Genomic DNA, 23214 nt, shown 5'->3' with positions numbered 1-23214 from the left:
GATTTCACATGTCCCCTAATGACGCAGTGCCTCGCGAGGGCCGTGTGTTTAACTAGAAAAAAAGACAGAGTTGAAACCGACCGCCCCACAACGAGCGAGCAGCACCCGATGTTGAAACGGTTATTACGCGGCCCAATTTCCAGTTAAACTTACCGAATAGACGAGACAAGAACTTGTCTAATTAAAAGCAAACTGCACAAAGTGGGCGGGTTTTCGCGAAGCTCGACAAAAAATCTAAGGGGAAACACATCCACAGTTTGATAGTTCAGCCATGTATCTGATAAGTTAAAAATAACGTCGCTACCATAACAGTACAACACTACAACATTTAATAATTACACTACCGTCAAAAAACATCAGCAGATAGTCAAAATAACCAATATTTGTCGCGATATTTTCGGATCTTACGACCAATCAGAGGAGAACTAGGGTTGTCCTGTCTTGACCTTGGAATTGCAGCGGAACTATATCCAAAACCCGATGTCGCCGTCACACGTAGTCAAAAACCGTCTGTTCGCATCTAGTCTCGTGCTAAATATGTCGCTAAGTTTCGATGAAATTTAAGCTGCGAAATTGCTATTTTAACATTTGTTGTAGATCGCTGGCTGATCCGGATATCAGGGTTTTCTCTCTCTCTTTTTGTTGCAAGTGCAACACACCGGCATCATGAAGCAACACACAGAGAGCGCCTACGGTAGATTTGATGGGATCACAGAAAACTGATTACATTATTAATTCGAGTGGCATCTAAATACAACCCCGTGAATCTTTGAATAAAATCGAAATGTGTAGAAACATAACAGAACGAACGGGATCGGGAGCCAGAGTTGTCGGAACGATGTAACGTACATTCAAAGTTCAAAGTTCGTGCATGTCGTTTTTTATAACACGTCGCACGCTCCCGATTCTGAGAAATTTTCTTGGGACCATAATTCTATCACAACATGTTCCTCGCCACCCAAACAAGCTTCTGTGTTCAAATTTTTGAAAGGGAAAAAGAAAGCTCCGATCTCGGGTGTTCAAATAAATAACCAATGTTTGTCTACGTTGTTTGTAACATAATAAAGTTGGTAAGCTTATGCATTACTAAAACCATGACGTAAAGTTTCGCACTGGGGAAAATATTTAACGTAAGCTGTAGTTTTTATTATTGCTCCAAAACTTAAATATTGTTCAACAAATAGACCTTTAGCTATAAGAAAGAAAACATACTTACATTACCAGCATTTTTACGTCAAGTTATACCATGGTCTCTTTCTTTTCAACATCACGTTTCTTTGTGATCAGTGATGTCATTTTATTTTAGAAATATGATCAACTGCCCGATGTTACAGTTGGAAAATAGTACAGTTTTAAAATTGCGTGCATCTATCCAGTCGGCGTACACATTATTGGTGGAACAGAAAATATTTACATAAGACTTCCGCATGCCCTTGGGGCAATGCTACATTGTTGCAGACGTTTTTTTTTGCACATTTTTGTGTGCGTGTGTGTTGCAATTTTTCTAGGTCACTTCGACAGACAATATACGCATATATACGCATTGAAAAGTCCCGAGCGCGATTTCTAATTTAAGAACGCGTTTTAGGAACTGCCAGATGACAGTTTTAGGATCCCAGGAGGGCATGCAATCTGATTCGTTCAACGATAGACACTAATGTCACTCAACCTAAATTGCGGTCGACCTCTTCAGAACCCGGTAAAAGCCATTTAACTGATATGACAAGTTGAACACTGTCAGATGACCGTGTGCAAGTCCTTGCTCCTTCGCTTGACTTGTCACACATCGGCGTTACTGTCGGCAAGATCAGAAGACTACGTCACAAGCTTCAATGACATGCCAAATGGTGCGGTTTTCCGCGGGACGATTTATGCATGCGAACTCATTAAAAGGCGCTAACTGCTTTACCTCACGTCCCGACAGGGTAAGAGGGACACCGCGGACTCCGCGCGAGGTACCGCCTGTTTGAAAATGACCTCCTCCCTAAGCAGAACCTGTACAACAAAGTCATGGCATATAACCCACTCAGAGAAATTGTTATGTCATAAAATTTCTGTTTATCCATGTAAATATAGTGAAATACAGTGAAATCTTTCCTTACAGACACTCTCTAATCAGGACAACTCTTTATTAAGGACAGATTTATCAAACCAAAAATTGCGCTTTGAATAGAATTTCACCTGTCTATTAAGGACACTTTTTCCATACCTGAAGGTGTCCTTAATAGACAGGTCTCACTGTACCTTCAGTCAACTCTGTTGGTAGAGCAATGGAGTCAGCGCCCTCACAGTCATTAAAGGGACAGGTTATTTATCAGCTTTATTGAATAGAAAATTGATGAACTTGATAAAATTTCAATGGAAAACAACAGGGCTAATACCATGTAAGTACTCAATGTCAATAAGAACTAATCCAAAAACCAGGGATTAAGAACTGCATCTCTAAGAAATTTCAATCTCCTGCTCCTTAAAAAGTACCTTTAGTGCTAGACTTGGTTCAAGTCGGTGAATTAAAAAAAATAAAATCATTTATAATAGTTTCTCTCGTGTCTCTCCTATTTCATACAAACCTATCCGGAATTTGGCAGCTCACGCCAGGTTTTCCCAGCGATTGAATGCGTCACGTTTGAGTCTGCGCAGTAGTGAGTTAGTTTCTGCCGGATTCACCGACTTGGACTTCTTGCAGAGTACAGGCGGTGAGACGGACTGTGTACACAGTGACGTAGAGCAAATACAAAATGATTGACAGCCCCCGCCGTTATTCTGGCCAATAAGAAGAACGCATGCTAATAAACCTCTGCATGCATTAAAAAGTCTGTTGTCATCTCCGTGCAAAGCTAGTATCGAGTACGTTTTATATCTGGGCGAATAATGGCATCAAGTTCGTACATCAACCGCGTTTTACAACTGATCGGTCGACCATCGCTAATCATGCGAGATTACCAAAGAAAGCTTGTTGAGAGTTACATTGAGGGAAAAGATGTGTTCGTCTGCGCACCAACCGGCAGCGGAAAATCACTGACATACGAAGTCGCCCCACATTGTTTTGATTTCCATCGCTTTGGGCACGTAAGAGAACAGGCTACAACTGTAAGGACGGTGTCTTTTTCCATCCTTGAATAACCGGCGACGATTTTCGCATTTTGCGACATGGACCCCACAAATAACACAGATATTTTCACGCGTTTTCGGTGATACAACAGAGGTCGTGCTGACTTTTGTGGGAGTGATCGCACTCGACATTTTGTCAACAACGCCATGTGAGTTTTATGCACGTCTCGTTTGGGTCAATTGGTAACTCCTCCCAATGTGTAAAATTTAGTGATGTCATCTTATGAATAATATATGAGTAAAGAAAACGTCATCTCATGAATAATTTATAGCAACGCAGATCCTGCAAGAAAGCCAAGTCTGTGATTCCGGGTGATCGAAACTCCGCTGTATAGCGTTCACTCCACTCATCGCGTCCACTCACGCGCGCGTTTCACATGAAAGCAGAATACAAATCATTGCGTTCACTCCACTCAAACATTCACAAATCACAGACTTGAACCAAGTATACTTTAGTGCTTGAAACAACAGCTCAGTGGAGTATAAATTTGATGACAGGCCACTGCCACTGGCAGACCATGAAAGGCAAAATTAACAAATTTGCTTGAAATATTTATACATTGGACGGCCTAATGCCTCTGTAAGTGCTAGCATGGTTGTTGTACTAGCAGCACTGTCTTATCATCAATACTGATACTAGCCTGTTGTCAGGGTGACAAACTGCTGCAACTTATAAGCATCAACCCAAACTCAACATGTTGAACCAGGCAAATGCATCTATCTTGCCCCTCTACATGCATTTAGTTTAAAATTCTGTGAATTTGTCATTGAGACATCAGCAAGCTGATTTGCATCATCTTGAAGGATGTATCTCATTGGTTTGCTAAATGTCGAAGTTCATGAATCCTTTCAAGACAGCCAATCAGCTACCAGCTTCAGAGTATGTCATGGAATATTGTTGTGTCATTGCAAGGAGATCATCATTGCAGTGTTCTGTATTTCTCAGGAGTAGCAGAACACTTGATTCAAACAGTAGTATTCATAACATAAATGTGAAGTAAATATTGATAAATATTTAATACAACAAGAGTTTACTTCATTTGATACCCGTATGTAACAGGAAATTGTTATTTTCTGAAGTAGATTGATTTCGACAGATGTCAGTAACAAACTTCTCACACTGCTATGACAGTATACAGAACTGTTCTGTTTGATATTGAAGTCTGTCGCAGTTGAATTAAATGTCTCATTTGGTATTATGAATCCATCACAGTAAACAGTGATAACATTGAATTATGTGGAGGCTTGAGTTGTGTTCATGATTTGACAAAGCCATCATAGCTCTAATTCACGATTTATCTTTTACTTTGTCTGATAGACAATGAACAGTGTAACAAGAACACAGACTGCAACAGCTGTATGTTGACCTTTGGCTGCAGTTGGTGTGGTGGTGACCAGGATGAATGTTCTGCCAACTGTGATGCTGATGTGAGTAGGCCTTGCCTTAGTTTGGTCTCATGCTACAGATCTCAAAACCATTGGTTTCGTAGGTGTGTTACTAAATATAGAAATGTGCAAGCCACATTGAATGCTGCCTATAGATGTTGAGAAATCTTGTTTTTGATCTTTCTGCAACTTGTATTCAGGTATATCTTGAAAACATATTTTAGCATTTTCAAACACAAGAGCAGTGGTAACAAAGAAAACAATTTTACCATGCCCTGTAATGGTAATTTCCATGAGTCTCATCAAATGTTTTCAGACAATATTTGCCTTTTGCATGGTATATATGATAGAACTGTGACATCATTGTAATCACCCCGATTGCAGTTTTGTTGCTGGACGTAGTATTATGTGCTCAACTCAAACTACTATCAAAAGAAATTCAAAAATGTTTGTGCAGATTATTATATTACCTCTATACCTCTCCTTACCATAAAGTGAAACTGTAGTATAATAGACAGCGTGCCCCTTAATGAATGTTCAATTTATCTGAACTCATCAAATGGGCAGTGGTTATTGTTGCTCAGTAGTCCAAAAGTCGAAAAAAGTCGAAAAGTATATTTGATTTTAGTTTTGATATATTTGATTTTTATATAGTTTCAAATCCTGACAATGCAGGACATGGTGAGCATAGAAAGAAAAATATTAGATGGCTTGGGGTGACATCCGTCACTGTCTGTGCTAGTATATATCAGTGCCATTCATTAGTTAATAACTTTAATCTGTTCACTCACAGGTGAATCATGATGTCTGTACAGGCGCTGACTTTCCATGCGCCAAGTACTACACCTGTGACTCTTGCAAGTTGCAGCCAGACTGCCATTGGAATGGTGCAGCCTGCAGACAAAGGAGAGATAGTAAGTCGCCATGGAATATAGTTTGCAAAGTGTTTCTCCTTGTGACGACAAAAATTACTTGAACATTTGTGTCGGAAAAAAAGGCAGGAGAGTGTTAATGTTGGGAACAAATCAATAGGGTCAAGGGCTTAATGAAAGCTTGGTGGTCTTGATGCTTTTCACCAAAGGTGGAAACCTGCATTTTTGTCAAAATTCAAGCAGATTGTCAACATCTGATGATTCCCTGATCCTTTGTGTCATAATTTTCCAAGTCCTATCACGGTGTAATTCACTGCAACATTATTCTGTGATGGTTTTTTTGCGAGATAGACTACCATAGCTGTGAGAAGGGTACAGAACTACTCCACCATTTTTCTCTGCAACACTAACATGAGTTGATGCTTTCTGCTACAGCTGACAGCGACATTATATGTGGACCCTCCTGTGCCAATATGACTGACTGTAGTTCCTGTACAAATGAGAATTGCCTGTGGTGTTCCAGCGCCAAACGCTGTGTTGATAGTAATTCTTACGTGTCGTCATTTCCCTATGGTCAATGTGTATCATGGCACAACAGGGACTCCTCCTGTCCAGGTAATCTTATTATGTAGACATAATGAATCACTCAGCAAACGGTGTTGCTGTACCAACACATGGACACTCTTACCACAGAGTACATATACGATTAAACAGTTTTCAATTGCACTTACCATTATCATAGGTTTGTAACTAAATGTAGCATTACAAGATTGACTATGACTGCTGGCAACAGAAAGTCAGACAAGTATCACAACATTTGTTTGGATCCCTCAATGTAAGATGTTTACAGTTACTGCATTGGTCATGCTGAGAACCTACCGTATTTTACGCTGAATGTTTTAAATTAACATCATATCCCAGCAACCACTTAAACCAATTTCTGACCTGCTTTGTCTATTTTATATGGGGGATTCTTGGAAGCTTGGCAATATCCTCAAAAACTTGTGCTTGGATTGAACAAAAACTGTTGTATTATGCAAAGAATGTGTCCATTTACACTGATGAGGTGTGATATTTAAATAATAACACACGCCAGCAAGGGCAAGATCACGTGTTGTTGTCGCCCAAGGGATGGTGCTCATGACGGTAATATTGATGATGCCCGAGCCGAAGGCAAGGGTATCATCAATATTACCGTCATGAGCACCAGCCCGAGGGCAGGCAACAAATCGTGATTTTGCCCTTGGCCAGCGTGTGTTATTAATTTTATTACACCGAACAAACATTTGTTTTCGAAACTTTGCTCAGAATGCAGTCAAGTGTCGATCGAGACTCTCCACAGTGAAACGTTCTATTTGTTACTCGATCTTTGCTACCTCCATGCTCGATCGCAATGCTACATGAAGTTGAATTAACGTCTAAAAACGAAGAGAGTGTTGTTCAAGCTTTTCTCGTTTAATGTACTAAACATCGTCGTGTACTTCAGGTCGAGCTAATTTCTTGTACCTTTTCAAAAGCCATTGCTTTACAGAAAATACCAAGCAAATGTACGCGATGATGTGGTACGTGCAGAAAGGACGCGCGGTATTCCAGAATGTGGTAGCGGGCTATATCAATGCACGCGACAGGGCTATATCAGCGCATGCGAGAGGGCTATATCACCTAAGCCATGTTCTATCACTATTTTTGTTCTATATTATGTGAGTGAGGCTCAGCCAATCACAGAACCTGAATAATACGTGAGGTGTAATAGTCATGAATGTGCATATCACTGAAAATGTAATACTGCTGAATAAAGAAGCCCAATGCTGAATACTAAAGGTAACTTTTGGCTTTTTCCAACCAAACCACTAACAGGAGATGACTGCTCACACTTTCGTACCTGTGATGAGTGCCACACAGATCCCAGCTGTGGCTGGTGTGACGATGGTAGTAACACCGGCCTAGGAACATGTATGGAGGGATCCTACTCCCAAGCCCTTGGTGACATCTGTCCAGCAAAGCAGTGGTACTTCATTGACTGTCCAGGTATTCTTGTATTTTTCCACCTTCAGGTCCTGTCAACACTAACTGCGTAGCTTATTCTACACCTTGAATTTAACTGCATTGATCATAGACACACTGAAAAGTACCACAGACATGAAAAGGAGTTTTAATGCTTAATAAATATGAAAACAAACCAGTTGTCTTGGCTTTTACAGATCAATGAAATCAGTCATGGGTACTTGTAGAGGGCCAGTAGCTGTAATGTCTAATGATTTTTGCACCACTATTTATCGTCAACTACATGTTCTTGTTCTACTTCCCAAAGCATGCTGACATACTCAGTATTCAGTTCATCAACTCAGCCCATACATGTGTAAACTGCATTGTTATTGTTGACATGTGAATTCTGGGGATAAGACTGGAATTTAAATTTAAACAAGAACAGCACATTCTACACACATAGATTCTGTGCTGACAAGCTAAATACATGTAGTAGGTGTTTGAACATTTATTTGAAATAGAATGAGAGATGCACAAAACAAAAGTAGTGAAAGAAAATTATCAAAAGTTACAGCTACCAGCCCCTTAATATGTGTGAATTATAGTTATGTTATTGATTAAAGATGAAACTTCATTAATGTTTACAAAATTTTGCACTTAGTCTTACAGGCTAACACTCTCACCGTGACAGTTAAACCCGGTCTGATCAATTTGAATTTGTACCTACTTGTAGGGAATGAGATGAACAGCTGTATGAATTTTCGAAACCACACATGCAACAATCTGTGAAGTATTTCCATGTTTTTGATGTATCTGTAATAACATCCTGTTTCAGTGAACAGTATTTTGCTGGTTTTGTTTTCCTTCACTTATAATGAAAAGGTCTTGACTGTATTGTATTTAATATATTGCTATATGGCTATTTTTGGTATCAAATGTGGGTCATCTTTCAAAGACTGACAAAATTGAATTATAGGCCACTTCAATCTAAGACTGGAAGATCAGTCACTCAAGGATGCTCCCTACACTCTCCTCTTACCCGTAAGAGGGGTGAGTGTAGAGAGTGCCCTCAAGCGACAGGTCTTCCAGTCTACTTAAATCTAAACCCAGGAGGAAACATTGAAAAACATTTCAAGATTGTCTGAATAAGTGTGACATTTTTAAGATTGCTTGAGAGTGTGTGTAAGATTTTCAATATTGCCTGAGAATGTGTATAACATTAATAATATTGCCTGAGAAAGTGTGTGACATTTTTAATGTTACCTGAGATTGTGTGTAACATTTCAATATTGCCACAGAAAGTGTGTGACATTTTTAATATTGCCCAAGAAAGTGTGTGACATTTTCAAGAGAAAATGTGTGACATTTTTTCATAATTGCGTGAGGAGGTGTGAATGACCTTTGAATATATGCCATTGACTTTGCACACTAATGCTGAAGCCAGGAGAAACCAGTCACAAAAATGTGTATATGTGTTACTGTTAGTGTATATGTGTGATTTTTTTGTAAAACAAAATAGGAAAGAATGTAACTTTTTGTGTTCCATATTTCATCATCGAAAAGTTTATTTTACCAAGTTTGTTCAGCAGTTATTGATTTTGCTTTCATGCTATTTTTTGTACCTCATCATATCCATTCCCTCCTCTGCTGGCCTGCCTCATTTGAGTTCTGTTTTCAACCAGTTTACCAAGTTGTGTTGATTTCTTTTCTGATTATGTTGTACCGTTTCTGTTTTTTCTTTTCTTCCATAGCCTGCCAATGTAACGGCCACAGTAATTGCACGAATGAGACCATATGTGAGAATTGTGAAGATAACACCCAAGGTACAGCCAAGGATAGATCTCATTTGTGTAGATTTTTTTTCACCCAACCTGTGCACAGTAGTTCATTTCTGTTGTGTTCATTTCTTTGCTTTCATTTGCTGAATATTCCCCTGCACTTGTTTCCTCTTTATGTGCAAGTCAAGTCAGTGGTTTTCTTCAACGCCCTGTTGGAGAACAATTTCCAAACATGGTGTAACGCCACTTGATCCTGAGAATACCATACTTGTCCAGTAGTTCACACACAGTCCATCATCTGAACCATTTTGTGTCAGGGATGAAAAGTGCGGATATCACATTTCTCTCAGAATTCGTTTTCTTCCAGTGACTCTTTTCATCACGGTCTCACCAGCTATTTTTCAATCCCTGTAGCCATCTGCCAAGCAAGCCTGCAAGCCCACAAACAGCCAGGATTTGTAATTCAAACTCAAAGATGGTGTATATCAACAGTGAATGCCTACTGTATATATCATATCAGAACATTGATCAAAATACCACAACAGAGAGCAAATATCACATGACAGAAATAGTTTTGTAAGGTTGAAATGCCTGTAAAATATGTAAATATTCTGTATGGAACTTGCAAATTCATCTTTGCTGAATTTGAAATGCAAATTATGGCAACGTATATAGTAAAGCAGATCACCCCTGCCATTCCCTTTACATCTTCCACAGTCATTCTTTGGTTCACATGCTTTATCAATATAGGCAGACATAGACACAGTAAGATGTGCATACTGTAGAATCTGCACCTTGATCACAAGAAATATGAATGGTTGTATCCCATCATGCTGTACACCATTGCTGGATGTAAGATAGATGACTGTCATGTCTCAAAGATACCAGCGTGGCTCATTTTACTCCAACATGCGTTCTGTCTAAAATGGTGTAGTGTCACCATTTGAAACACCTCATTTACTCACTTTGACACATTGCAAAGTGGTCTAGAACATTTTTCATGCTGTCAGCTGTCACTATTGTACTTCTTAGTAATCACATCATGAAATGAAATCACAGCCTGACCATCACAATTCCTTATAATGCATTCCAACAATTTACACATCTACAAATTCTCCATCTCCAATGATGTTCAGGTGATCAGTGTCAGGAATGTTCGCCAGGATTTTATGGAGATCCCACAAATGGTGGAAATTGCTCTGAGTGCTTTTGTAACGGCCATGCAGAGTACTGCGACAACGTATCTGGCCAGTGTACCTGTACAACCAAAGGCATCATTGGCAAGGAGTGTGACAGGCAAGTACCAGCTGTGTTTCTCAGCATCATAATTTCGACTGTGAGGGCGCTCTCCATTACATGTCTGAAATGGCCAACTCAAGGGATGTCTTGTGGCAACTGCTAACTTGCTCAGAAAATAACTTTTCCAAGCAATAAACTCTTCCATTACAGATTGGCAACCATGAGTGAATGTCTTTCATTTATAATTAAGCAAGTTCAGTGGCTAATGCTTCTCACAGGCCATGTCACATCTACTCAATCTTCTGAAAGCAACTTTTGTTAGAATCTTTCAACGATGAACATTCTATTGAGGATCAGTGTACACTTTCTCTGTTACCTACAGGTGTGATGAAGACAGAAAATATTATGGAGACCCCACTGGCAATGGAACATGTTACTGTAAGTAGAACCTTCACATGTTGTGTTTGTTCAAGCAGTTTAGAACTGTTGCTTTTTTCTGTTACTCCACTACACCCATGGATTTTTTGTGAAATTTGTCCAGCAGTGATTACTATGAAATGAACTGAAATCATTGTATGTAGGAATGAAACCTAGCTGAATTACTCAACACCTGCTTTGCTTGATGTCATCTTCTGTTTTTCAACAAAAATTGCCAGATTACAACACTTTTGATCCTCTTCTAGTATATAACTTAACTTTGAAGTGAACTTGTGTCTTTTGAAAGACGCTCAGTTCTACACTGCGTAAATATCAAATTCTTTTCTTCAGAAATACATTTGATTATAGACCGAATTCATGAACGAAATTTGACTTTTCTTTCTCAGCCAACAGCAACATAATTAGCTAGTAATGCCATTGTAGGAAAAAAATTGTGTCTGTTTAACCTTTTCCTGCCAGACAGTAATAACTGTATCACTTCCCCATCAGCCAAGTCAGTAAAAAGCGGTATTGAGCCAAAACATGACGTATTTTCACACACTTGGCTGGGTATGTTATAGCATCTTTATCCAAAAAAAATCAACTTTACAGTATTATGTTTTCAACAGCCTTCAAATGTACAATATTATGTTAAAATACATCATATGGAATACGTTGTATTTCATTAATTTTAACCATCTTGACGTGGTGGTGAAATATGGACTTGGCAGGAAAAGGGTCTGTTTAACAATGACATCAAAATCATTTGATACTCTGACCTTGAAGAAAAACATACTCACCATGTGTATATGGCAACAAGCACCACCAGGATATGCCTTAGTTAAGTTTTGCAACAGAGATGCATCTAGTTTGCTCTCATGTCTTCTGAAAGTCTCTCACAATCCTTTCCCCCAAAATTTGATTCATGTGTGAATGCTGCTTTTCCCGCTGTGTTGCAGTTTACAGTGGCCAGACTGAATTCATCCAAGTGTTAGATCAAACTTTCTTCCACAATTCTCATTTGATTTGATGATTCATCTGTTCAGTGCTAGTCAATAGTGTGAATAGTGATATTTATGTTGGAACTACCAAAGTTACACTAGTTGGTTTTCAATTGAATGTCTCATATTCTTGGAGATTCCGTTAGAAGCCAAGGATTTCAACAAAGTTTAAGTTGGTTGCAAAGGTGTTAACTTTTGATGAAGAAGTTAGCGCTAAAAAACGGCATGTCACCGTAATGTCTTAAATGCATTTCTTTGCATAGTGTATTAGCATCTCTCATTTCATGTTGAGATCTGTATTTGCTAAACATATCAGTTGGCGTGTTTTTTCAGATGATCTTCTGCTGAACTATCAGTTCACCTTTAACCTCACCAGAGCAGATGACAAGTCTATTACGTCAATTAATTTCAAATGTATCATCGATAACAGTAACCGCGACATTGTATTTCAATTGAATGCCGACAAGAACGTTGTAGTCATGATCACATTCACATCAAGTGAGTCAATCTTAGCCTAGCATACTTATATGTGTGATTTAATTTTGTTTTTGTCGTTGTGTTTTTTCTCTGTTTTTTTTCTTCTTTTCAGACGAGCTTCTGTTTAACTTTATTTACACATTCAACTTAACGAGTCCCACAGACAAAGATACAAAGGCGATCAATTTCAAATGTGCAGTGAATTACGGTGACCGAGACATTGAATTCAATATCAACCCTGACCAAGGATGTAACGTGGTTATAACTTATATTTCAAGTGAGTTTCCATCCAATCAGACTCATACAATACATCATGTCCACTGAACTCCCCTTAAAAAAGGAATACAAGACAAAGTTAGGCAGCCATCATCACTGAAGATATTGTCACAAATTTCATCCATTGTCCACATCATAATCGTGTGTTTCATTAAACATATGAAAAGCTCATAGGTCACAAACATCTCTTGCCTCTGCACATTTGAATAGTTCGTGGGATACTAAGGTTTTCTTTTGTGTGTGTCTGTCTGTTTGCTTGCCAGTCTGTCTGTCTGTCTGTCTGCCTGTTTGTCTGTTTGCCTAGTGTGAACAGACTTAGCCAGTCACATACATGTATTGTTGTATACTGATGTCCATTGAAGCCTTTGTGTTCGTACTAACGCTTTCACACCTAAGGTAACCGGGCTGCTTTTCTTATAACGGCTCAAACCATCACTTGACCTTGACTGATGCTGATCTACAACTTAACCCCAGGCTTGCAACTGTTCTCTTCTTAGACTACAGTACTTCTTTCTGCTAAACCTAGTAACATTGAAGTGGGAAGTCTAAACAAGACAAATGCATATAAGATTTTTAAATTAAATTAAATTGAATTAAATTATACGATATTTTCCAAAGTGAAAAAACAGCAGTACATGTTGAAACTTTATTCACTCTCATTTGGATTCATATTTGGAATGAATATCAAAGTTTCAGTCACCTCATGAGCAATGTTTGGTTCAATTCCATTACTGTCTTTGCTATTGTCTACTCGGGAAATTGCTCTGAAAGTCTCCAGTTTATTTTCACAATACAGTTTTAAAAGCTGGAAAATCGAATAAGTGAATACAACTTTTTAAACAGTATGACTTTAAATTTGGTGAAAGCATGCCAAAAGTATCGCAGTTGTCCCACTCATTTCAAGTCACTAACCCTAGTTCACTTTGTGTAATAATGTTACATTTCAACGTAATCCTCTCTGTTACTGACATCAATGGCACTTACTGATCCGTCCCTTTTCACCTAACTCTATCTCCATTTATTCTTAGAAAATGATGTGGTCCCTGATACTACTTTTCTCTCAAGATCAATTCTGACAATCCAACTACACCCCCACCTCAAATGAATAATCACCTCAAATGAATAATTTCACCTCAAATGAATAATTTCACCCTAGCTTACTGCATGCATTACCCAGTTAACATCAAAGTCATCCACCACAAATGTCTTGATCTGTAAAGATTCTCTCATTCTTTCATCTGTTATTCCTAAATTTAGCCCCGAGACAGTAGTTGTACCCTAATTTATCCTTGAGTAATTAAAATCAAAATTCCCTATCCAGTACTTGAAAGAGTGGACATCGGTCACTATGGCATTGATTGCCAAAACTTTGTATTTAGAATATGGTTATGTCAGGACATATCTTCAGCCAAGACTGTAGATGCTTTAGACATTTTTTGACTTCAAAAATTTGGCATCATTATAACCTAAGATCACATGATAAACTTGGTAGGATGAAAAGAGTTTAGTTGAAATTCATGTCCTCATGACAAAAACGACAAACGTGTTTAATTTTGAGAACTAGTCGTTTTCTTCAAACAGTTCAGTAGCTTTTTGTGTCCACAGAAAGCCAGACTTTTGGAGACCACACTTCGAGAACATCGCATTCATCACACGATAGCATCTACAGTCACCTTGTTAATCTTGCCACAGCCATGTGTACAGACTGACTTAACCCTTTCACCCCCATTTCCCTGTCTAGAGGTCCAACTTTACCATAGAAAACAATGGGATTGGTTCAAACCATGGTGGTGAAAGGGTTTAAGCGCTGTCCAGTGTACAGAAATTCTTTTTAAGTCTCATGTGGAACTACTGACATGCGTGTTATACCTTGGAAACATCATCTGTGAAGAAGACCAAATTTGCTTGAAATTCAAGGATGGTACACATGCCTGTTATGTTTTGCATATTCAGGGTATCATGTAGTTGTTTAACCCTCTCAGGCCTAAACCCCTGTATATAGGGGTTGCTCTGGTAAGTTAGCAGAAAGTCAGGCCTGAAAGGGTGGTTTCTTAATTTGAATTTTCAACACAATAGTGTAGTCTGTTGATGCTGTATGTGAACTGAGTTCATATACAAATGCTGTTGACTGGTATCTCTGATGTGTTAGCCAGTATTGTCACAAATTTGCAGTTTGGCATGTCTAAATCTGTGAATTCTGTCAGTGAATTTAACAACAGAGTTAATCTTCTTGAAGCAAACGTAAGTGAGATTACACATAAGAAAAAGTCAGCAAGCTACCTCCATAAATCAGTTTGAGAAAGTTGGCGCAGATTTCATTCAGAAACCGCAATGAATTCAGTGTTACACAAGTCAACTTGCAAACAATTGTCCTCTACAATAACAGTGAATCAAAGAATGCTTTCTTCATAGTTGAATTCTTCGTGAGATGTTACTCATAAAAACTGATGTGTGTCATGTTATTCCCTGCTAGTGAGATAAAAGCAGTTCTTGAAAAAATAACGTCGTCAATTATGCTTTATTTCATTTGCAGCCCTGTGTTAAACTGTATTTATTCAGTATGTACTGACCTTACATTGTCTCCATACACTATGGAACACAAAAATCAACAGTAAAATATGAACTCAGTTCTTGTAACATCTCATTGTCCTGTTTGTAGATGTGAACATATTTTTTATGTGACTTTAGCACAACCTGTAGGTAAGTTTCCTTGGTTATTGTATGCTGCATGTCTTTTTTTCTCCGCAGGATCAAACCCTGTAGAGACAGTCTTAGTGGATGAAACACCAGCATCTAGATACAGAGTAGTGTTTTCTCGCAAGGATTTCAACTTCAATTCGTATGAGAACACCACATTCTATGTCTACCTTAGCAACTTCACTGTGCCGTTCTGGTTCCAAGTAAGCATTCACATGTTCATATTTTTCTCCAGTTATTCATTTGCCACATTTCTTCGTAATATTTCCTTAAAACAAATTTAATCCTTTTGAGAATATTGCAATTTGTGTAAGATTTAATCACAGTTCTGATGTTGAAAGTGCATGGTACAGAACTCTTGAGAAGTATTACCGATAAGTTTGTAGTGCAGGTTTCAAAATTAACGTCGTAGCATTATTGACGTATGTTCCTTTCTCTTTGATTGTAGATTTCCTTTTCATGGAGAGCCATCATGATGCTGGACCTACTTCAGTTCTTTGTGACCTTCTTCAGCTGTTTCCTGTCACTGTTACTGATTGCAGCGATTATCTGGAAAATCAAACAGAAGTATGATGCTTACATGCGCAGAAGAGTAAGTTTTGCTTCTACCTCTAGGGGGCGCTGTTAATCAAGAACGCACATGAATAAATTGCCCATTATATCTACCAATATTTGATGCAAAATGGTCGCCATCCCTGTGTTAATTCTATGGGGAAAAATGAAATATCCTATTTTCACAAAAATAAGCAGGTGAACTTATGTTACTTTATAAGCTTCAAAATGAGCCCCCACAAGTGTTAGACCAAAAACGTATTGTAAAAGTTTGAGAATCAAAATATCTGTCGCCAAGAAAAATTCTACCTTGAAATGCGAAATCTCTGTTTGAAGTCTGCTAAAAATTACCACTGGCAATGCGTCAATGTATTTTGGTGAACTGCGATGATAGTGAAATCACATAAGAAATACTACATACAATTTTACATAATACCTTGAATCTAGTACTGCATGGGTAGAACACTTTTTACATGTGGGTAATTTTCATATGCAGGCACATGTTGTTGAAATGGCCCAACTAGCTAGCAGACCTTTTGCAACGAGTTGCTTAGAAATAGAAAAAGAAGAAGCCCCAGCAGACAACTCACCAGCCAAACCTAAGGTAAGATTACTTCAAATACTGCTGTCACATTGAATTGCAGTCAGGATAGTCAAATTATTCATAGGCATGTCAAGATTAGGTGCAGTGTATATCTTGTACATAAGTTAAGGGTCTAACGGAAATATTGAAAATCTTCACAGGACTCAGTAAGATATCAGAAAAGTGCAGTGAAACTCATTCTTTTACTGGCCACACTCTGATCAGGACAGGAGTTTTTTCCAAAACAAAAGTTACAAGTTGAATAACCTTTAAATAAATCTGTGTGTTGATACTTATGCCATCCCAGTGGGGATGCTTGATAGACAGGTCTTGCAGTTGAAATGTTTCATGAGTGAAAATCAGGCAGGTAGTTTTCGTCATGATGTGCTCGACAAAAGAGATCTGTCTGGTGGTGGACAGGAATAGAAGATGTGTTATCAACTCAGTTTGGCATTTCTGAACCACAGCAAAGATTTAAGAATAATGAATGATGGATCAAACTGATTCTGTTGATTTTGTTTGTTTATTTATGTATTCATTTATGTATTTAGTATTATAGTTACATAATACATACACACACACACACACACTCACCACTTAAATGTCAGATATCTAAACTTTGCTTCTCCTCAGGGTAAGAGAAACAAATAACCAAATGTTCAATGAAATGCTGTGCTACAACCTTTAGTCATTTCCTTAATTTATGAGAGAAAAGGCTAGCATAGCTTTAGATATTAAAAACCTCACAAGTAAAAATAATGGATTATGCAGCTGTCCACAACCATATGCGGCTCACTGATGTGCATGTGTCACTGCAATACAATAAAAATAAAATTTTTGACTGCACAGTTGTGGCCATTTCAATCTCGCAATGCTTGTGAGTATGTCATCGCACATCAGGGTCCCTGCTTCAATATTGTTACTTTGATCAAAATTTGCAGTTTCAAATGTTAGAAAGTTACTAAGATAACTTTGGAATTTGAAAGTTAATTAAAACCCATCAATATATATTTTCCTTTGGGATGAAATCTATCACAACCTTTATGACTGATATCAAGGGTCACCGCCCAAGGGCAAAGTATGTGGCCAAGTGTTCAGGGGTAGGGAGTTGCTGTTCAAGCATGAGCAGGAGCCTGGATCATAAATTGACCCCTTCCCAGCCCATTGGGACACTTCGCTACATTGCCATCCCTACCGAAAGTAAACCAGTGAGGTCAACAATGCTTGTGATGAGAAGAGTAATAGAGTATCCCTAAAAATATTTAATCAAAGAAAACAACTGCAATGAACTGTCCAAAGTGAACTGCCCACTTTTAATCAAAATTACAGTTCCAATCTTACTCTGTGCAATCTTATGGAATCAGTCCTATTGTGATGTTATTTAGATATGGTAATTTGTAGATCAAGAAGACTTACTGTTTTTTGGTCTTGTCTTGTTTGTGCACAGCGCCTAGCCAGTGCAATATCAATAGAGCCCTGTAAAGGAGGAAAAGCTGCGGTTCTTAGTTTAGTCATCAGACTGCCGTCAGAGGAAGGAGGTTACGCACCAGTGGGCTACAGTGGGCTGACGTTTGGAACGGCCATCGTACAAGTCAATGCAAAGAAAAACACAGAAGGCAAAGACAAAGGTAGCATAAGGCAGAGAAAAAATCAAAATCAACGAGCGATCCCAAATGGATCTAACAACTGTGTATAGTCCAAATTAATATATTAGAATTAGCTCTTATCTGCTTGTACTATAAAACAAAAGGTTTTTATATGAACTCATAACTGATTTTACTTAATATTTTATTGGTTCACATCGTAATCTGATGTTGTAAAAACAGGGGGGAAGAAAACAGCAACATAGGATGTAAAATGATTTTTTAAAAGAGAAATGACAGTCCTCTCTCATTTTGGGGGAAGTAATATGATTGAAGAATTTATGCTTTTCAAGGTGAGGGCTGGTGAAATGTGCTGTGGTTGACCCCTGACCTTCATTAGCATAGCCCAGTAATCTCAGTTCAAAGGTCATGTATGGGCTACCACAAACTGCAGAATTTCTGCCCTTTCACCTCAAACTTAACAATGCATTCTTGCAAACAAGATAAAAATCACTCAGAATATTTGTAATTTTTAACATTCTAAGGGTAATTTTCTTTCCTTCTCAAAGGGATGGAAAGTATGTCTGATAAAAATGTATTCAAAATATGTTTTTTTATGCGTCGATACCTTTTATAGAAAATTGGCAATGAGCTCTGTACAAATAATTGATAGAATGTATATGCTACAATGCCTGTGTTTAAATGTAGTATAACCATCGTGCCAGGGCACACCAAATAATCCTGTAAAATCCCCTCCTTGCTATAGAATGAACCAATGCGCCACATCAGAGTATGTTGGTCATTCACAGGCTGTACTTGAACCAGGGCAGGATGAGAGCATGGCCAATTGTAAAGGGGTGTAACTACATCAGCCTTCGATGCAAATTTTGTCAGGGGAAAAACAATTGCTAGCTTTAGATATAAAACAGAGTGAAAGATGATAAGACACATTTGCCCACTTTTCTAATCTAAATGATACCATATCTGAAAGGAGTGTGTGGTTGTGCCATTCGTTGTCAATGTACAGAGAGTGAGTGAGTCGGCTAATTCAGTAAATAAATGGGAACATATCATGCCATTTTATACTCTGTAGAACACATTGTATTTAGATGTTACGGCAGCCATATAGTCTCAGTAACGTTGTTGTATCTTACAAGTTACACATTAACTTTTGTAATGATATGGTTTCACTAAAACTTTGCCTTCAGCCCACTGCATTCACTGATATTCAGAACGTTACAATTTTGCAAAACTGTCATCACGCATTACATTCAGTTAAGATGCGCCATAAGCACTTGTACCACACTCAATTTTTTTGTCATTTTTTAAAAACTACAAAATCTGAATACCAGGAACCCCAAACTGTGTGAAAATGTGTATGATATGATATGATATTCAAGTACTTTGTTCACTGGGGTCACTTTGCTCACATTGAATGACGTTGGCAGATATCTACTGTCCTGTTTTATCAAAAATATGTATATTCTTATGGTTGCCTGCATCCAAAGACAGTTGAGCAGCATTGTTTTTTTACAGTGTAGTTTATTTTTAAGGAGTTTCCCTTTCAGAGATGTCTGAAAGTATACCAGGAATTCATTTACATGCAAATTTGTGGAAAAGTAGAGCTGTTAGATGATTGTCTGTATTGGTAGTTAATACTTATCACTTCCAAGTAGTCGGTTATAGCATTTATCCTGATAGTGTCCATGCAGTATCATGAGATATCTCATGTTGAGATATTTCACATCTCCAATGATGATCTTGTCGTGAACTGATGTATAGACATTTTGAAACTATCAATCCACCAAAAATTACAAGAGATATTGGCCTGATGGAATGAGGTGACCACAGTTATGAAATGCAGAATTCCTCATTATTAAGGAAATATCCTCGCGGTTAAGGTAGTATGCACCTTGGAAGTGAAAGACTTAAACTTTTGCTCAAATTTTTCTCAAGGAATGTTTCAACCTTTGTCTTTCAAAATCAAGAATAAAATCAGGGGTCACTAAAGAAATAAATTACCCAAGATTTACTTATATTTGAAATACAAAATGGCTGCCATCCTTGTGTTGACTCCATGGAGAAAATAAAATTTTCGATTTTCGAAAAACTAAGATGGTGAAAAGTTTTCTTACACCAAGAGCTTTAAAATGAACCCCTACCAGTGGTAGATCAGAAAAGAATTGTAAAAGTTATTTGTCCCCGAGGCGCATTCTACCTCAAGTACTATCTGTCACTGTGAAATGAGGTTTGGCATTAACTCATTATAAAAACATGACCTGTGTTGCCATATGAGATTTTCCCGATAATGAATGCTGAAATCCTTCATCATGAGATAATATATTGCTCATTTTGAGACCAGATAATACTTCATTATGAAATGAGACATCCTGATTATAAAGAGACATTGCTTGTAATAAGAACAGTCATACCTTGTTGCCATTTGAGATATTGCTCATTAGAAACTCAGATATTTCTCATTATCGACTGAGATTTTTCTTATTCTGAGAACAGATATCCCTCATTATGAAATGAGATAGCACTTGTTGTGACAATTGTACTCTGTCTCTGAATAAGGGTATTTGCTTTCACAAAATCTTTGATCTATTGTGCAGTGTACTTATTACAATATAGGAAAGGAATGCATTTCAGAAGTGTCATCATAAACTATTCCTCGTATAAATTTCTGGGTGAATAATGATAGAATCTTTGCTCCATCTGTTGAAACGGTTTGTAACTACACTGTTTCTGTGGATGTAGCCTAGAAACTGGCATGCAAAGGCTGATTTTGTCACAAGTGGAAATATGAATGATATATGTATAATAGAGATTGTCTCAATATCTTTTGCCTTTTGTCACCAACGTTACATCACATTTCTCTCATGAATTCAAATGCAAGACATTCCATCGGCATGTTTTTAGTTCTTCGTCGCTACACTTCTTTCCACAGTACGAGTTTGGATTTGATTTGCTTGTAGTTGCTAGGACCATAAAGTGAAAGCCTTGGATGACTGTAAGGCTAAAAAGCAACTCCTTTAACTTGTATCACATTATTTACCCAGACAGAGACTGTTCAATACAGTCCTAGTTGTTCACCAATATAATTCTATTACCAATTCAAATGGTCATATCCAATATAGTGAATGCAAATTGTCCCATCATCAAGGGTGTTTTGGTTTTTTGGTTTTCATTCTTTTGCTTTAACATCAGTTTGACTGAAACAAACGTAATCTCGCTATCAAATGTATTATTTTAACAGATGTTTTTTCCCTCTCTATTTATCTACTCCCATGTGATTAATTTCTGCCAAACTTACACTTGTTATGTGCAATCAAAAAAAAAGGAAACCACCAAAAATTTATACCCTGGTGACTGGTTGTAAATTTTACAATTCAATCAGGTAATATTAAAGAGAATACATGTATGGTTATGTCGCTTATCCTCCTCCTCCCCCCCTCAATTTCTGTAAAAGGCAAGTCTTGAAGAGGGGAAGGGTTGCTGAGGTGTGTAATTCTTTTATATAGAAACGTTTGTCATTTTAGACCTTTCATTTTTATCGACACCAGTGTCTGATCCTCTATGTGAAGTTTTTGATTATTTATTTTTGTTATACAAGTTTACTGTAGTCAAGTTGCATTTTTGCTATCCTCCGTCAGAATTTGAAAAATTATTTTTAAAAAACAAAAAATGTGAGTAATAAAAAAGACATTTTTATTGGAATATTCTGTATTTCCTTGTAATGGGAAATTTCATTGTTAATTTTGCAACGTAGCTAAACACACCAATTGTCCTGCATTGTGCAGATTAGTATTGAAAGCAATACAGTACATCCACAATCTGTTTAATTATTTATTGGTTTATGGTCATGGCTGGTCACTTTAGTTGTGAAAACTAAGACCAATATTTATCAGTTTTTTGTTTCCCAACTACTTGCCATGAAGGAAAACCAAACTGGAAAGTACTATCCACACATGGGAGTGATCATAAAGGTGAAAAGAGATATTGATGTCAACTTTGACCAATCAGACTTGCAATGTAAAATAGAAAGTGGATATGCTGTATTTGTGACAGCAAACATGGACTAGATGTGTTCCAGTAAAGGAAAGAATATCTGTTACCTATCAGGCCTGCAACTCACCTGCTAAAACCAGTCATTTCTATCTGGTCTTGGAGACGATATGCCCTGAGAAAATAAAAGAGGTACTGATATTTGCTGTCTCCCTTACTGCAAAACAGTATTATTGGTGTATGCTGATCAACTTGCACAATCCCCCCGTTTTCTGTAGTGACCCCAATTTTGTAATTTGAACTATGACTGTGAACTTTGACCCACTACCATTTCTTTTGGCACAGGTGAATGTACTTAACTGTAATTCTCTTTTCAAACTTTTGTGGTTGCTCATGACAATTGTTTAGTAAGCTTCAGAAGTTTGTGTATATTGCAGTTGCATCTTATGAGGAACATAATACCATGGCAAAGAGTTCAACCTAGATCCATGGTGACGTTTCTCCCTAAACAGTTGTGTGTGTAGAATATTGAGAAATTAGTGTACGTAATCATGTATATATGACTGGTGTCCATGGTCTAAAATGACAAGTGTTGCAATTTTTCTTTCAGTGATATGTGTGTTATGTGATTGTAATGCCTTGTTGAAACTGTCTTCTTTGATAATAGATGCAAATATTGTAAATAATTTCTAATTGATTGGCTGTACAGAATCTAATGTTGAAAAAAATGCACGACGTCTGTATTTACCAGTAAACAGTGTTGAATAGTCTGGTCTTATAAAAATAAAAATTGTCATTTTCATGTGCTCAATTCAGATGGAATTAATTTTGTAAAAAAAAATAAAAGAAATGTGCCAATATTGAAAATAAAACCATTTGAATGAATGAATGACGTTGTTGTGTCAGTTGTTTTGAGTGTTCATTTACTGTGTAGTAGTAGCTATGTGGATCAGGAAATGAAATCTTACTCTGAGAGAGATGATGGATGGATGAGTCTTTAATCAGGATTTCAGGTGAGGATATAGTCTATTCCATGTGAAAGTTGTGTTGACTCAAGGAAAGACAGTCTTATTTAGTTACACGTAATTGTACGTACGTCTTAGGGCGCATAGCCGCATATGCATATCAATCTTAACATGCAAATATTTTGGTTGTGCGTTCCTGATCATTGTGGGGCATTTTTAATTTTCAGAAACTTGCGAAATTATTTCAATTTTAAGAAAACTAATTTCTTTACTTGATGCCAAT

The 23214-nt window shown here is 37.6% G+C and overlaps 1 protein-coding gene across 2 annotated transcripts in view; it reads left to right on the top strand.

The window, feature by feature from the left end:
* LOC139119726 (attractin-like protein 1) overlaps nucleotides 1–22851 on the top strand; it is an 84561-nt gene extending 61710 nt beyond the window's left edge. The window contains exons 13-24 of one of the 2 annotated variants that reach the window (XM_070683597.1): nucleotides 4430–4539; nucleotides 5291–5411; nucleotides 5805–5984; nucleotides 7227–7397; nucleotides 9107–9178; nucleotides 10270–10429; nucleotides 10755–10810; nucleotides 12380–12544; nucleotides 15292–15443; nucleotides 15689–15832; nucleotides 16289–16396; nucleotides 17823–22851. In XM_070683597.1, the coding sequence (XP_070539698.1) occupies nucleotides 4430–4539; nucleotides 5291–5411; nucleotides 5805–5984; nucleotides 7227–7397; nucleotides 9107–9178; nucleotides 10270–10429; nucleotides 10755–10810; nucleotides 12380–12544; nucleotides 15292–15443; nucleotides 15689–15832; nucleotides 16289–16396; nucleotides 17823–18071 (1688 nt within the window). In that variant the 3' untranslated portion in view covers nucleotides 18072–22851. Of the gene's footprint in view, nucleotides 1–4429; nucleotides 4540–5290; nucleotides 5412–5804; nucleotides 5985–7226; nucleotides 7398–9106; nucleotides 9179–10269; nucleotides 10430–10754; nucleotides 10811–12123; nucleotides 12289–12379; nucleotides 12545–15291; nucleotides 15444–15688; nucleotides 15833–16288; nucleotides 16397–17822 lie in introns of both variants that reach the window. The other variant, XM_070683598.1, reaches the window with a different exon arrangement.
* Nucleotides 22852–23214: the final 363 nt, after the last annotated feature.

The sequence above is a fragment of the Ptychodera flava genome, chromosome 20 (genome assembly GCF_041260155.1).
Source record: "Ptychodera flava strain L36383 chromosome 20, AS_Pfla_20210202, whole genome shotgun sequence".
In the NCBI taxonomy this organism is placed as follows: Eukaryota; Metazoa; Hemichordata; class Enteropneusta; family Ptychoderidae; genus Ptychodera; species Ptychodera flava.
The sequence above is the reverse complement of the archived record's forward strand: the minus strand, read 5'-3'. Positions and strand labels throughout refer to the sequence as shown.